The sequence below is a fragment of the Hippocampus zosterae genome, chromosome 2 (genome assembly GCF_025434085.1).
Source record: "Hippocampus zosterae strain Florida chromosome 2, ASM2543408v3, whole genome shotgun sequence".
Taxonomy (NCBI): Eukaryota; Metazoa; Chordata; class Actinopteri; order Syngnathiformes; family Syngnathidae; genus Hippocampus; species Hippocampus zosterae.
Genome location: NC_067452.1, coordinates 33102681 through 33117721, shown reverse-complemented (window position 1 = coordinate 33117721; position 15041 = coordinate 33102681). Strand labels below are relative to the sequence as shown.

Sequence of the window (15041 nt, the reverse complement as noted above, 5' to 3'; positions counted from 1 at the left end):
ACAATCGTTGAATAAACCCATTATTGGTGACTTCTTCAGATGGTTTGACAGTCAGAATGGCCCTCCAAGGGAAACGGTGATCCCAATGTGGCCCGCGACAAAAACGAGTTGGACACCCCCGATTTAAAACCTATGCATCCCCCCCCCCCCCCTTGCCTCATCAGCTGAGCCTGATAACACTGCGGCACTTATTACTTAATCATAGCAGTACGCCATAAGTCACACTTAGATACATACTGTATGTACCTTGTTTTTTTTTTAAAGTAAACCAATGCTAGCCATTTTCAGACCTACAATGTGAAAAACGTAGAAAACATAAAATGATGGACTTGGGATAGAATGACAGGAATAGAATGACAGGCAAAAAAAAAAGGGTGTGGGAATAAATGAAATAGCCATGATGTCCTCTACTCATGAGGGTGAGCATCACTGTGTTTGTTTACATTCTGGTCTCCTGGCTGTAATGCAGGTCAGTTCTTGTTCCCTCCCATATATGGTCTGTGGAAGAACCCTTCCACTTTTCTACACAAGCATGAAGAATTTTTTTTAATTAGATCACAAACATGTTTTTCTTATTAATATTTTGATGTAAGTAACAAATGACTTGGGCTAATATGCTAGCTATTTAGTTATATAACAGTACATAATAGCCTCTGTACTTGATCATGAGCATTTTTTAATAACCGATAGTGATTTTGAAGTCAACGAAAAAATGTGGCAAGCATGCGCAGGCCACACAAAATGACATGCGCGTCCGGATCTTCAATTAGACACCAGTGATCTAAATTAATGTATTTCATTGTCCACTGAATCAATGTTGTGATGCTGACTCCAATCTCAGGAAAGCAGCACATCCCAAATATTCAGTTCAATATTTACAAATTCACCTATCACAGATATTTGGGGGGGAAGCCTATCCTCCGTAATAGTGTGAAAAACCAGTTCTTTGCTGTTTTTTTGTTTTGTTGTGTGTGTGTGTGTGTGTGTGTGAGTGTGTGTGTGTGTGTGTGTGTGCGTGCGCGCCCGTGCGCTCATAACAAAGCAATACAGGCCGTGTTGTGGCATCTCAGGTTTCAAGTTTTGTTGATGTGAATTGGGGAGCTTCATTTCGAGAAAATTAATGCTTTGCTTGCCAAACTATGTTGAAGTGAGTTGAGGAGTTTACTCTGAACTGAATTAGTTCGTGGTTTTATTAAATATGTGAGCATTCATCGCAGAATGCTCACTGCGTGTATAAATCAAACCTGTCTCATGCTGACGACTACAAATGTCGTCCTTCATTTGAGTCTACATGGCGTCGTCCGTCGCTGCCCCCTCTCTCCTCCCCTATCCGCTGCTGGCTGCCGCGGAGCCTCCGCGGTTTAAATGGGCCAAGTTGAGACGAGGCGGTGAGTGCAAATCTTGTTTGGTCTGCGTCTGTGAACTTCAGCCTGACTCCACTCAAACAGACGCGCGCGCACACGCGCGTGTGCGCGCGTATTCTGCCGTACAAACAAAAAAACAACAACAACCCTCAAAACTTTAAACTCCACATAATGCAACCCAATATACCGAGAGTACGGATATACGCGGACTCTATAGAAACGAAACACGAGTGACACCGCAGAAATCATTTCCAGTCCAAGCCAAGGCAATAAATCATTTAGTGGGAGGGGGGGGGGGGGCAGGCGGTTGGCGGTGGGAGGGGTGGCGGGCAGGGCGGGGAAGTGCGCGCGTTAATGATCCCCGTATGCAGCATCATGTCCGCGCCCGGCGCGCGCAGCATGTCAGGTATTAGCAGAAAGTGCGTGTGGGTGCATGTGGGAGGTAGGAAGCTGTAAGAAGCTGTGGGGCTGGCGGAGAGCGCTGCCGCCGCTGCGAGCGTCGCACCGCTGAATGGGAATCTATCCGGCAAACTCCAACAGACCGCTGTCTCCTACGCGCGCCCTGCGTAAAACCAAGCGGCGCGTCTCCGAGTGTGGCTCGGGCCGACCCACAGGCGGCGAGCGCGCTCAGCAGCTCGGATCGGACGTCGACTTTTCCCGCACTTGTTCCCGACTCGCAGCGGCTCGCAACAGCGGCATGCCCGCCATCAAGAAGGAGCGCCTGGACGGCGACGACATGGCTTTGGCCGCCTTCAACCAGTCCGAATACTTGGCCCCTTTAAATGCCGCCGCGATTCCCGTGGTGACCCCGCACCCGCCGCCTTACGAGCACATTTTGGCCCACCACCGCGCGTACTTGGGGCTCCACGACTCGACCCTGCATCACCAGCACCTCCAGCACGCCACGGACGACTTGATGCTGGAGAGGTTTTCCTCCATCCCGGACTTTCAGCCTTTTTTTGACAACGGCGAGCCGTGCATCGAGGTGGAGTGCGGGGAAAACAAAGCTTTGCTTTATATTAACAAACTCTGTCAAGGCAGCAAAGGACCCTCCATTAAATACCGGGGCGAGTGGCTCACTCCCAACGAGTTCCAGTTTGTCAGTGGCCGGGAGACAGCCAAAGACTGGAAACGGAGTATTCGACACAAAGGTAAGCTGTGGCATCACTGGGAGCGGACACGTTTAGGCTCACTTTTATTTCGCCAAATTGATTTTTTTTTGTTGTTTTTTTTGTGTGTGTGATGAGCCAAGACAAAGTTCCTTCACTTTACAAAAGGAAGAGTCAAGAGGGCTCTTCATCGGGGCTGAAGTGGAAACGGGGACAGCTAAATTCCTTTTATTCATCTTGGTTTGTGTCCTAAGCCATGTAGGAAAGCGGGATACTACACGTGATACTTTTATCAAAGCGCTTTTGTTGTTTTCTCGGCTTTCTGTTGCTACGTTCAAGATCGAACTGCTATTAACCCACGCGTCAGGCAGGGGTTCCCAAACTGTGGTGCGCTCACCCATGGGAGTGCCGGTCCGGTACACTTTTTGCCCTCCACTCCTTTGCCTCCACAAATGACTAAGAGTGTTAATCTGAATATTTCCTGGTGCTCATATGTGCTTATGAAACGACTTGAATGGCTACAAAAGGCTTTGTTTTTATTGATAGATTTTTTTTTTAATGCGGTCCGCCAACTCTGCCAGCACGTCGAAGATGGCGTGTGGCTTATCAAGTTTGGCATCGGCGACTTTTATGAGGGCACCATCAAGCAACTGAGATTTGAAAATTTCCCATTTCTATAACCAGAATGTATATTACGCGGTTCACAAAATCTCCTGCGGTGATGTTTACGCTCCACCCTCAGAAGTATGTGGATTGCTTGGATGCTGTCAATGTCATCCTGGATGGATTTGGTGTGAATTGGCCGACAGCATATATATATATAGATATAAAAATATATTTTTTTTAATCCATAACATACCGCAGGGATGCCAGTGTGACATTTCTTCATTTTCCTCTTAACATAAAAGTGTTAACATGAACAGGAGGTTCATGTTAACACATGAATTGGACCTAATTAAATGTGAAGCAACTTTCATGGCGATGAAAAGGCTTTGTTTTTTTTTTTAAGGAAGGGGGGGGACAGGGGGTGGGGGGTATGTGAACTTTGCTAGGATGTTGTAGTGGCTTGAAAAGTTTCGGATAGAGTTCTTTGAGGGGTACACCATTGAGCAGGTGAGATTTCGAAGCAACTACTTCTATTCCTCCAACTCACACCACACACACACACACATTTTTAAGAAAGAGTGAGGTGACACATTCAGATGTATTGGAGGGGGCGGTTCACCCCCCCCCCCCCCCACCCCGAACACCCCCTCCCAACACCACCACCCAGGAGTGATCAAGCAAATAGCAAAAACAACATTGGGAACCTTCTGCTGGCTATGACATTACCTTTCTGGGAACTGACAAGAAAATGCAAGTCCTGTTGACCCGATGTCATGTGTTGCAGCTGCGATGCGTTCAGGTAACGCGTCGCAGTTCTTTTCCACTCACTCGGAGTGTCTCATTTGTTTGTGTTGCAGGGAAAAGTCTCAAGACTCTCATGTCTAAAGGAATCTTACAGGTGCATCCTCCAATCTGCGATTGTCCGGGTTGCCGAATCTCCTCTCCCGTGGTAAGGATATTTCATCTTCCGTCCAATTTTTTTGTTGTTGTCATTGTTTGTGTGCGTTTCGCGCTGACGCCGCCGAGCTACATTGGGTCCATCGATAGTTGCTTTGAACGTGTTTGCACAGAATATGAAGAATTTAGCTCACTTGTGATGTGGCTGATTGAAATTAAGGACAAATGCAAGAACTCAGACAAGTCATTAAGTTTTTTTTGTGTGTGTGTGTATTCTCAGATGATTTTGTCCTTGAAAGTTATGTCTCTGCAAACTTGTACCGTTCAGTTGGCCAACGAAGAAGTCGGCATTGTTAAAGTCTGACTTGACTTGTGTTTACACCGCGTGTGCGGAAATGGGATCAAGACAGTTTTGTCAGCTATGGTCACAGTTTGTCCTACGAATGAATTTGACCAATATGAAGAGCATGACAAGGTTCAGTGCTGATGTTGTCCGTAAACAACAAAGATGCTTCGGAAATTGACTTTCTGTTCTTCCCATTGGATACCTCACCAAAAACGACCTGTCTGTCAACCAATGAGTGGACAGCCGTGCTGCCCCCAATGTTGTTGTTACTAAACGGAAGGGTGCCAAAAAGTGCGAAAGAAATTTAAGTGGTTACTGACAACGAGAATTAAAGCCCCGCCCCCCATGTAGTTTGTGTGAGAAAGCAACAAGCGATATTTCATTGCCGCGCTTGTGTTGTCGCGCCGTTGCATGACGGGTAAGCGTGTTTTGGGAGAGCTGCCTTTTGTTTATAACATTTCCGCCCAAGACCCTACAGGCACACTGTGACAGATTTGACAGTAATTTTCTCTCAGCGTGAATAGCGAATATGCACTTCCAGCCTTTCAAAGACGCCGAGCATCAAACAGTCATTTATCCGGAGACAACGAGCCGTCTGGCGTCGCGCGTGCGCGTTTCGCGTCGACTGAGCGGCAACCGTTCAGTCAGCCTCGTCACCTGGCTGACAAGCTCTTGTTTGCCCGCTCCGTCCCCCGGGGTTTGACTCAGGGGTGGGGGGGCGACGCCAAACCCGGAGGCCCCGCAGATGTGTCACGATTACGGCATCAGCTTTCTCCGGGTTTCACACAGGTGCGCTGAGTTGTGTGTCCGCATGTGTGTGTTTTCATCACCACGGCGTGCATCTGTTGTCGCTCGCCAGCCCTAATCTTGAGGGAAGGGTGTAAGAGGCTTAGCGAGCTTCTGAGTGTGGCTACCGCTGATTATTGCGTGTGAGACACGCAAGGCGAAGGCGCCTTCGATAAGGCGGGAGGTGTTTGAGTGATGCAGGTAAACTGCCGACATTTTCACAAGAGCTCGTCCCCAAAAAACAGAGCTCGGCCCAAACCAATTATCTGATCAAGGTAAGGGATGGGAAACCAGATGCGCAGTCTGATTTTTTGTTTTGTTTTGTTTTGTTTTTTTCCGAGGATTTGATCATCTCAATATGTTTGCATGTGTTTACACTCAAGTGGAAGGTTATCGTCGAACGGCTTTTTTTTGGCCTGTCTCGGCACGTATTCTTCAACCTCCATTTGCAGACGTGATGGAGTGAAACGTTGCAATTGACGTAAGCGGAGGGGGGGGGGGGGGGAGACGAGGGCCCGGAGCTTGTTGTTGTTATGGTCCTCGTTTCCTCGTCTGGCGGTGAAGCCTGAAGTTTAACCCGGCGACTGAATACCACCATGACGCCTTAGGACACCCACGCGCACTGTGTGCATGCACGCACACAGACGCACACACACACACGCACACACACACACGCTCGCACGCAGGCTAAGAATGTCAGCAGTTTCACGCGAGGGCGGCGAGGGTGAGACGGCGGAGGGAAGGCAGCGGGGCTTGTATGGCCTCTATGGCGTCGCCCGCTCCCCCTCCCAACCCCCCCGGCTCCCCCCAGGGCATGGCAGCCAGCATTCCCCGACCCACACCAACCCTCCCTCGCCGCTTTCGTCCGTCCCTCCATCTCTCCCTCCCTCTCACACACTATATACGCCTGCCGACTGACACAAATTACCTCATGCAGACATTTATTTTGAAAGTTTGACAGCTGAACTTTAAGTGATCTCGCTTCGCTATAGGCATGAGGCGATTTTTTGGTAAAAAAAAGGGGGGGGGGGGGGGGAAGGGGCAGCTGGTGGCAAGACGGTCCACCTGCCTGCTCAGGCCTCGTGCACGATAATTGCAGCGTCAGCGCCGACTGGAGCTCTTTGTCATGTTGGCACACAAACGGTTGACAGTTAGTGATTAAATTAAATGTGTAACGTCATGCGTTCACACTTGAGTGATTGATAGGCTGTTGATTGTCATGGTCCCCCCCCCCCCCCCCCCTCTCGAGCCTCATGTGTGATCATCGGATGTTGAAGTTGTTTAATGGGCGTATTAAATGCCGTCTATTCGGTATAAATGGGTCCATAAAAGACAGAAACTTTCCTGCGGTGCTTTAATCCTATGGCCCTCACTCTAAATGTGGTGTTTGTTCACTTTTATGTGTGTGTGTGTGTGTGTGTGTGTGCGCGCGGGTGAGCCCAAGGTGGCCTGCTGATTAGCAAGCCGTGTGTGCACGCGTGTGTTTGCGTCTCCTCCCGGGAGAGCTCGGCTTCCTCTACTCTGTTATTTCAACGGAACTGGCGGCGGATGGGAGGAAATTACAGTCGCCTCCTCTGGCTCATAAAGACCCTCTCCACCACCCTCCCCAATCATGCCCCCCACCCCCTCCCTCCCTCCCTCTCCCGCCGTTGCAAAACGGAATTAAATCCACACGTTCGCAAACATCTGCGGAAGTGGCCACAAAACACTGTTGTCCTTCAAAATAAAAGCTCATTCGTGAGGTGGAGTCTTCGCCGGGCTTCGCCGTTTGCGCGCGTGTTGCTGAAGCTTCGCTGCTACGGTAACGCCAGCATGGGCTTTCGGGCTGAGAAAAGTGCGCAGAGTTGTTGGTCACGCGGAGTGTGTTTGTGAGACTCCAAGGATGTGGTCCTTATGGCACGCTAATGGAGATCCCTGGTAATGGCGACATGTGTCTGACATCCGGTTGTTGTTGTTTTTTTCCCCTCTTAAATTCATTCAAGTTGAGTTGGGTAAGAATCGGCTAAAACTAGTGTACAATTTCGCAAACGTGCTGTACGGACTGAAAAGCAAGTTTGCGTGAATGAAGAAATTGTGCGAGCTTCCCTCATTGCGTTGCTCAGTATTTAAGACAGGTGAAAGAAGTTGAAGGATCCTTCTGAGCTATTGTTGTCAAAATCCTTCTTCCCAACATCCGTGGGCGCATTCTGCTCCGACGTGTGACTTCCACGAGTTGTGGTGACGTCAAATTGGGCCCCTCGCGCAATTTCCCGTCATATCTGCTGACGCGCCGTTACGGCGACAAGCTCCGACAAGAAAACTCGGAACGGCGACAAGGAAGTGAAATTTGCCGCTTGTCAGCATGGTAATAGAAATCACACGTGATCATGATTACGCCTTAACTGCCCGATTGTATGAACAACTTTTTTTGATTTTCCGTCACGATAAAAGATGAGGGAAAGTCAAATAAAGGGTGGATGAATGAAAACGCCAACAGATAAACGAGGGCAGTTTATCTTGGCTCCCTTCGCACGACGTAACTGATGATTCCAAATGATTGCATTCCAAAGAGCTGCGGTGTGAGCGTGTGTGTGACTCAAGCTCATCAAAGTGCTCGTTTAAACCTCGAGGAGGTGTCGTTTTTTCATTCATTGCGCCGTTACATGTCACGAAATACATCTCGGTGCGTTGTTTGTGATGCGACCAAGTCTTCGCCTCCACTTCCGTCATCTCAGAGATCCAGTAGCAACCTGTCTGGAAAGCTCCCCCGCGGTGGTCTCGGCGGTCCAATCCAAACACGCAGGCGGCGGGAGAATGAGGGAGATGGAGGCGGGGGGAACGAAGGGCGGGAGGGGGTTGGGGGTGCGGTTGAGACAAGAGGGACAGGGGAGCGTGAGAGGCGCGTTGGCACGCTTGACTGCACCACCACTGACCTCCCAGCGCCGCTCCAGCGCTACTCCCCCCCCCACCACCCCCACCACCACTCCCTCCCTCCGCCTCGCCGCCCTCTCGCCCTCTGTGCACCGCCGCGCCCCACTCCCGCCGTCGCAACCCCCCCTGCAGCAACTCCCGCTCCTCTCCCTCCCCTTCCCCCCTTTTGCCCTGTGCCGCTCCAATGGGCTGAAACTGCCGCTCGGCTCAGCGCGTGGGGGCCAAGAGTGCAGATGAATGCGAGCGTGTGCGTGTGCGTGTGCGTGTGTGTGTGTGTGTGTGTGTGAGTGTGTGCGTGCATCTTTGTTTTGTGTGTGCGTGTGGGAAGGTGGGGGACTTAGTCGCATGCCTGCCCGCCTCACGATGCTTTCTCACTTTTCTTCTCTCCGAGTCTCGAAAAGCCAAAAAAGAACAACAAAGTTTGGTTCATTCTAGTACGAAATCACGTTTACTTAGTCAAATACGTTCTCTTTGAAGATGGCTGCTTTGTAATATGTTGCTAACCGGGGGCTACCTTGACTTTTGCGTTCAGTTTGTGACCAAGTTTGCAATGCAGTTTATTCCTTTACATTTTTACCTATTGAAATGCCATCAATTCTCTTTCACACATTTATGAATAAAGAAAATAGCACTGCATTTCATAAGAGCAAAAAATAAAACAATAAAAGCAAATATAGAAAAAGAAACTGGTTCGAAACAAGTGCAACTGTACCCGCTGTTATACGTGCATCGTATGTGGTGTTGGTGTTCCTTTAAGGGGTGTGGCCTTGTGAGTAACGTCATGAGTCGTTGTGACTGTGATTGTTCTCATTTTGTGTTTTACTGTTTGTTTCATAAAAAAAAAAATAGCTGAAATTGCTTCGGTGACTGTGGCTGTCCGTGCCCACACATTACGATGCCTCAATTGCGCCATTTTTCCATCACTTCATTTCACTATGCATTCCTCTCATTTTGGCTCGCAATACAAAGCAAAAAATAAATCGACCATGCGATGGCTTGTTGTCGGAATTAATCATACTTTGGGCCACTCGAAAATCCAAATGATTTGAAAAAGCCATTCTGAATTGAAAAATCTTCATCTAAGTACGGTAATTCGGAATCCCGCCCGTCTTGCTTAACTTGTCTACGGTCACATGGGCATCATGTTATCTCCATATTTATTTTGTTAGTTTTCGACGATTAAAATCGACATGCCGAGAACAACACACACACACACACACACACAGACAAACCAGCTTGCCATCTGAGGCCAAACGACCTCGGAGTGACACACTTTGCGAGAGAAAGGTGATCAACGCGAACGCTACAACAGCGTTGTTTTCCGCCATGACTGTTTTGGCTGAAACGTGCTCGAGCACGCTTGGACTAAACGCTTACCAAACACGCACGTTTTAAAACGAGCTCAGCTAGTTTGTCTCATTAACTGGCTGAAAGAGGAGAAAAAAAAAGTCAGTCAGTCCCGACAGTGACCTCAGACAGTCGAAGTAATCTGCAATCTCTGGGGCTATTTTTCCATCATTGCACTTGTGCAAAGTGGGTGAACAGCTGGCTAAACAAACTCAAGTTACGAAGGAACGCTTAGATGCGCCTGTGGTTGTTTTTGTTGATGTTGTTTTTTTTTGTAAAGTTTTTGGCAAGGATAAAGATACACATAGTTCAGCGATGAAGGCTGTTTTGTTGTAAGCATTGTTTTTACAATGAGCATTCCAAGTCAACAGATGTCTTCTTCTTGATTTCTTTTGACAATGAGTAACAGTTTGAAAGGGTGCTACTGACACCTACAGGACAGAAGTAGAAAAAGGACGCTGTTTAACTCATTCAGTACCAGCCAATTCTAGACGTGAAAAGACGTTTAAAAACGTCTTTGGGAGTGAATGAGTTAAGGTCATGTACTACAGTTGCTTCCAATCTCGAAACAGACCTGAGTAAATCGCTTGCTGAGTTCAAAAACAAATTCAAAAAAATAGTACAAACAACCTACATCAATCAGAGTTAAAATGATAAATTCTAAACATTAAATATAATGATAAATCAGAACTAAGTTGATAAATAGAGAAAGTTATTGAAATATCCATTCTGAATACAAGAGAAAATTGACACAAGAGTGCCAGGGTGAGGATGTATATAATCCCGATACAAACCAAAAGTTGTGAAAATATCACGGTTAAGGGTAAAGTATGAGCCTTAATGGAGACTTCTTCTTACTTTTTCTTTTCTGATTGATATAAAAATGATTTAGTAGATATAAACACATAACGGGGTAGGACTAGATCAGTTTTTTACTTCATCCTACTCCCTTGAACATAATAACTGTGTTGAATGAAGACTGATTTCTTTCTTTTTACTTTTTTATCTACCTTATTTTCTGTCAAATTATTACTGTATATGTTTTATGTTCAATAAACAAACGAACTCAACAACTCAACAATCCCAATTGCTGTGCCTAAACTATGATGCGTTGCTCGTACTGTAGTTAATGTTGTTGTCCCGCCATCTTATTTTTGCGGTCACGGGCCTCAATATATTTGTCTCCCCAACGTCACAAAGGTCACGAGTTGCATGTGATGCTCATGTGAGTTTTCGTAAACAAACAGCTCATTTGGCGTTACAGCAACAGTCCGGTAAATAGCATTTGCCATATTCTCGTCACGTATTTGCGGCACTAATAACCTATTTCATTATAGACATGAGCCGGCATATCAAGCAAATCATAGCCAGCGTATTAGAGGGTTAGCTGCGGGGAAATGTGGTGACCGCCAACCTTGTAAACACTTTAATCAAACTACTACTTTAATCCGGTTATTGGCAGTAATCAGGTTATGTTGGTCCGTGTTTGCATTCTGAGTGATCTCAATCTAACCAGCGAGTGGCTAATCACCATCCAGGCACGAACCTGTGAAAATGTCACCTCCGTTTCCGCGCGTCAGGGCCAGACATGAGGTGGTGAGACTCAACAAAATAAGAATTCGTAACGTGGCGATGAAGTCGACCTGGAGCCCGTACACAGACGACATGCTGTTGGTTTTGGCCTTTTTTCAGAGCTTTTTATATTTGAGCGTGGTAATGACCGCTTCACCCCACCCTCATGCCTTGCGCCCCCCCCAACCCCCCACTCCCCATTCTCTCTCCTTCCCTGTCATCTCTTCAACCGCCCCCCCCCCCCACCCTCCCTTCCCTCAAGCGCTCATGCCAAGTCGGCCCGCCATCCCGCTTCCACGCACACACAAAACACACACACACACACGGCGAGGTAACGGCAGACAGGCGCGTGACTCATTAGGCATTCGTCCCCTAGGGAGTTTGCTGGGGGGGCGCGTGCGAGGGGGAGCTAGCGCCGCAGCTGCAGGAATGTCACGGGCGGCTACCACAGTGTGTGTGTGTGTGTGCGTGTGCGTGTGTGTGTGTGTGAGTGCGCGTGTGTGGGAGGGTGTGAGCTTGCTAATGCTGCTTGGAGCCAGCAGAAGGCCACCTTTCAGGAAATAACGCAAGGGAAGTGAGGGAAAGAAAATAAATGAAGAATAAAAATACACCCTTATTATTCGGGGAGGGGGGGGGTTCCCCCCACCAAGAGCGCAGCTAAAAGTCAGGAAAAAAATTCGGAAGATTGATTGCTTAATAATCACTGTTTGAATTTAAACGCCTTTGGTTTCCAAGTTGTGTATTTTGTCGTCGATGACACACAAAGGTGGTTTTGTTGCCTTCTAGTCATGCCTTGTCTTAATCAATTCATGATGACACCTAAACATATAAGAATGTATGTTCTTTTATCTTGCTTGATCACCAATTCAATTTATTTTCTTTTTATGTTATGTACTCAAGACACACAGAGCGCAGTCAGAACTCATGAGTCCTTCAGCACTTACAGCTCTACTGAGTCGTATTTGATCCAAAACGTTCCAGCTGAAAGATTTATTGGCTTACGTATTGGACAATAGCATCTGTATCCGTTCTGTTGAGAGTTGTGCGTAGTATTTATGCAACGGTTTGCTCAAGACGTAGTGTTATAACATAAACATGTAGAACGATTAAAAGATTGATGTCACCTCATTATACGTTATACACATGCATATAAATTCAGACCAAATCAATTCATAAAAAAATAAAAATAAACGGAGTTTCTTCTGACCACAATTGTTCCCTTTCCTTTAATATGAAGTATTGCTTGTCACCAAGTTGATAAACTGGGAATGTTTTGAGACTCGTGTCTTTCTAGGGGCCAAGACTGTATGTTTGCATTTGCACTCGCTCATCACCCAGATACGATGACAGCTGATACTGCACCCTAACTCTCTTCTTTTCGCCATTTAGTCACTCTTTGTATTTGTTCATATGCATAATGTGTTTGGATTGTTGTTGGTGGTGGGATGATGTGGGGCAAATTATCAATGTGAAGCACATCGTGTTACATTGTCATCTATAAAAGTGCTCTACAAATTATATTTGATTGATTGATTGGGTGATACCAAATTTAGTAGCTTGTCATTAAGTAGATCATTTTGCAAGTGTGCAGTGCGCTATCAAGATGATAGAACTTGTGTACAAAAAGAGTCAAGGAGGTGTGACATGATTGCTAAAAATTTGCCAAGGACTTGACCTGGTGTCAAAGTGACACGACTTGACAGAGGGTTAAACTGCATGACTTGACAAGTCATTTAATTTAAAGTGTGAAATGGGCATTAAAGGAAAGCAAGAAAGAAAAAAAGAGGGGTTACTTTTCATTCACGCCAACCTGGCAACCTATTCGGTGTCACTTATTAGTGTGAAGTGGCAACATAAAGACCAACAGCATGGGAGCAACTAGGAGAACGATTACATTGAAGCTGTTAACATTTGAGTACAGATAAATAACGTAACTCGGGGTGGAATGGTTCGTGAAAAGTGTCCGCACCTTTCGTTTCGACTCTGGCGTTTCCGTTCGCATCGTCGTGCCAAAGTTGCTTCCGCCCACTATTTAATAACAAGGTAAAGCGATGTGCACTTCGAAAGGAGCGTCTCTGCACCGCAATATAGACGCCGATGGTTGCATGCAAATGAGGCGAAGGGGCATGTTGCTTGCAGTCAATTGTGGTGAGAAAAAAGGCGTGGCGACGTTTTTGTATTCAAGGATGACCGTCTTGATGAAACTGGAAAAAAGACTAGAGCAACATGCAAGGCTTTTGAAGATGAAAGAGACGACAGCTACAAAGTTTCCTTTCATCTGTCTGGTGCATCTAAGTGGCTCTGTGAACGTACGGTAAGCTAGCTAGGTTAGCTCGCTCGTGTAGCTCATCGATCACTGGTCAAATACTTCGTCATTTCTGCATTTAATTGAAAAGCCAATAAAGTGATGGATTAGACACCACTGACACTGTAGTCTTGAACCCATACAATTTTAATACGATGATCGTTATTTAAGCATAGACATCGATATATTGAGTCTAACACAGAGTATTACAACGACAAATAGAGTCTATATATAGAGTACCTTTCAGGTGAGCTTGTCCGCCATATTTGATGTGGCAGCGCCCCTGTACACTAAAGCACGTTAGCGTCACTCAACTTCAAAAAGTGACAACCTAAAAGTGCATCAAGTTCATGCCTTTCATTTACACAAATTTACTCACACTAATTCAATTTGGGGAACAGTTTGGCACCAGAAACAACACATGTAGTTTTAAAATCAGATGTTTGTCCGTGTTGACGCCCACATTCAGTTATTTCAGTATTTGTCACCAGTGTGCCACTTAAACGTTATCAACTTTAGTGCAGTATTTGACATAACTTAAGTGTAGACATTCCTTATAAAAGTTAAGTGGTTTTCATTTCATTTTTAGAGACATTGCAATTTTTGTAGTATACTCATCCGCGTATCCTAACAAGGGTTGTGGGCGTGCTTGTGCCTGTCCCAGCTGTCTTCGGGCAGCAGGTGTGGTGCATCCTGAACTGGTTGCCAGCCAATCGCAGGGCCAACAACCATTCACACTCGCAATCCCGCCGAGGGACAATCGAGAGTGTTCAATTAATACATACATGTATTTGGAATGTGGCAGGAAACTGAGAAACCCACACGGGCGCGCAGAGAACATTCAAACTCCACACAGGAAGGCCGAAGGCCGGATTCGAACCTTGGACCTCTGTACTGCGAGGCAGATGTGCTATCCAGTCGACTACCATGCCGCCAAAACACATATTGACAACACAGCAATGCTATTCCCTCTTCTACTTTAAGTTAACATGTTGACGCTCATCATAAATTAGCTCATTTCATGTTATAATGTTTTATTAGTTTAGCACAGTACATTCATTTGCTTGGATTCCCGAGTCTAGGGTGCTTTCATCTTAAAAGTTTGTTCTATTTCATAACCAGTCACTGATGGCGGAGTGGTGCACTCGCCAGACTTGCGTGCGGGCAATGTGGAATCGGTTCCCACTCAGTGACGGTGTGAATGTGAGTGTGTATATTAAGAATAACTATTGAAGTCAAAGTTTGGTTTCTGCATTAAAAAGGGAAATAAGAGAGGAAGAATGAATGGGCAACAGGCGCCGACCGACTCTGCCATGTTTGGGTTTCTTCTTTGTTGGGTTGTGGATGATGAACGAGAGGTGGTACTTCTTTTTTTTTTAAAGATCACATATTCACACCTCGACTTCAACATTTGCTGTATGCCGTGGCCTGTGTGTTAAATGTATCGAATCGTTTCAATCGTTTTGAGGTTGTGCTCTACTTGTCAGGATTGTTTTCTGATCTGTCCGATGGATAGTTAACAGAATGAGCATACATGTGAGGGCTTTTTATTTTATTTTTTTTTAATGTCTGAATGTGAAGCCCAGATATTTTCTTTGGCTACTCGACTGTCAGAGAGAACACGTGGGAGGCGATATTCATAGTGGTGCTTTTAGTGGGACTTTTATGAGAGACTTTTTTCCGCGTCTGAAACGAGGCTGACCACACACAGTAAGGTTGCCGCAACACACACACACACACACACGCATGCGCTGTGCGTCTTTCCTTTTTTAGGGCTCCTACGTGGGCTGCCAGGGGTG

The 15041-nt window shown here is 46.5% G+C and overlaps 1 protein-coding gene across 2 annotated transcripts in view; it reads left to right on the top strand.

Annotated features, from left to right (window-relative positions):
* Positions 1 to 1724: 1724 nt before the first annotated feature.
* samd11 (sterile alpha motif domain containing 11) overlaps positions 1725 to 15041 on the top strand; it is a 59824-nt gene continuing 46507 nt past the window's right edge. The window contains exons 1-2 of one of the 2 annotated variants that reach the window (XM_052059734.1): positions 1725 to 2515; positions 3937 to 4028. In XM_052059734.1, the coding sequence (XP_051915694.1) occupies positions 1876 to 2515; positions 3937 to 4028 (732 nt within the window). In that variant the 5' untranslated portion in view covers positions 1725 to 1875. The remainder of the gene's footprint in view (positions 2516 to 3936; positions 4029 to 15041) is intronic. The other variant, XM_052059733.1, reaches the window with a different exon arrangement.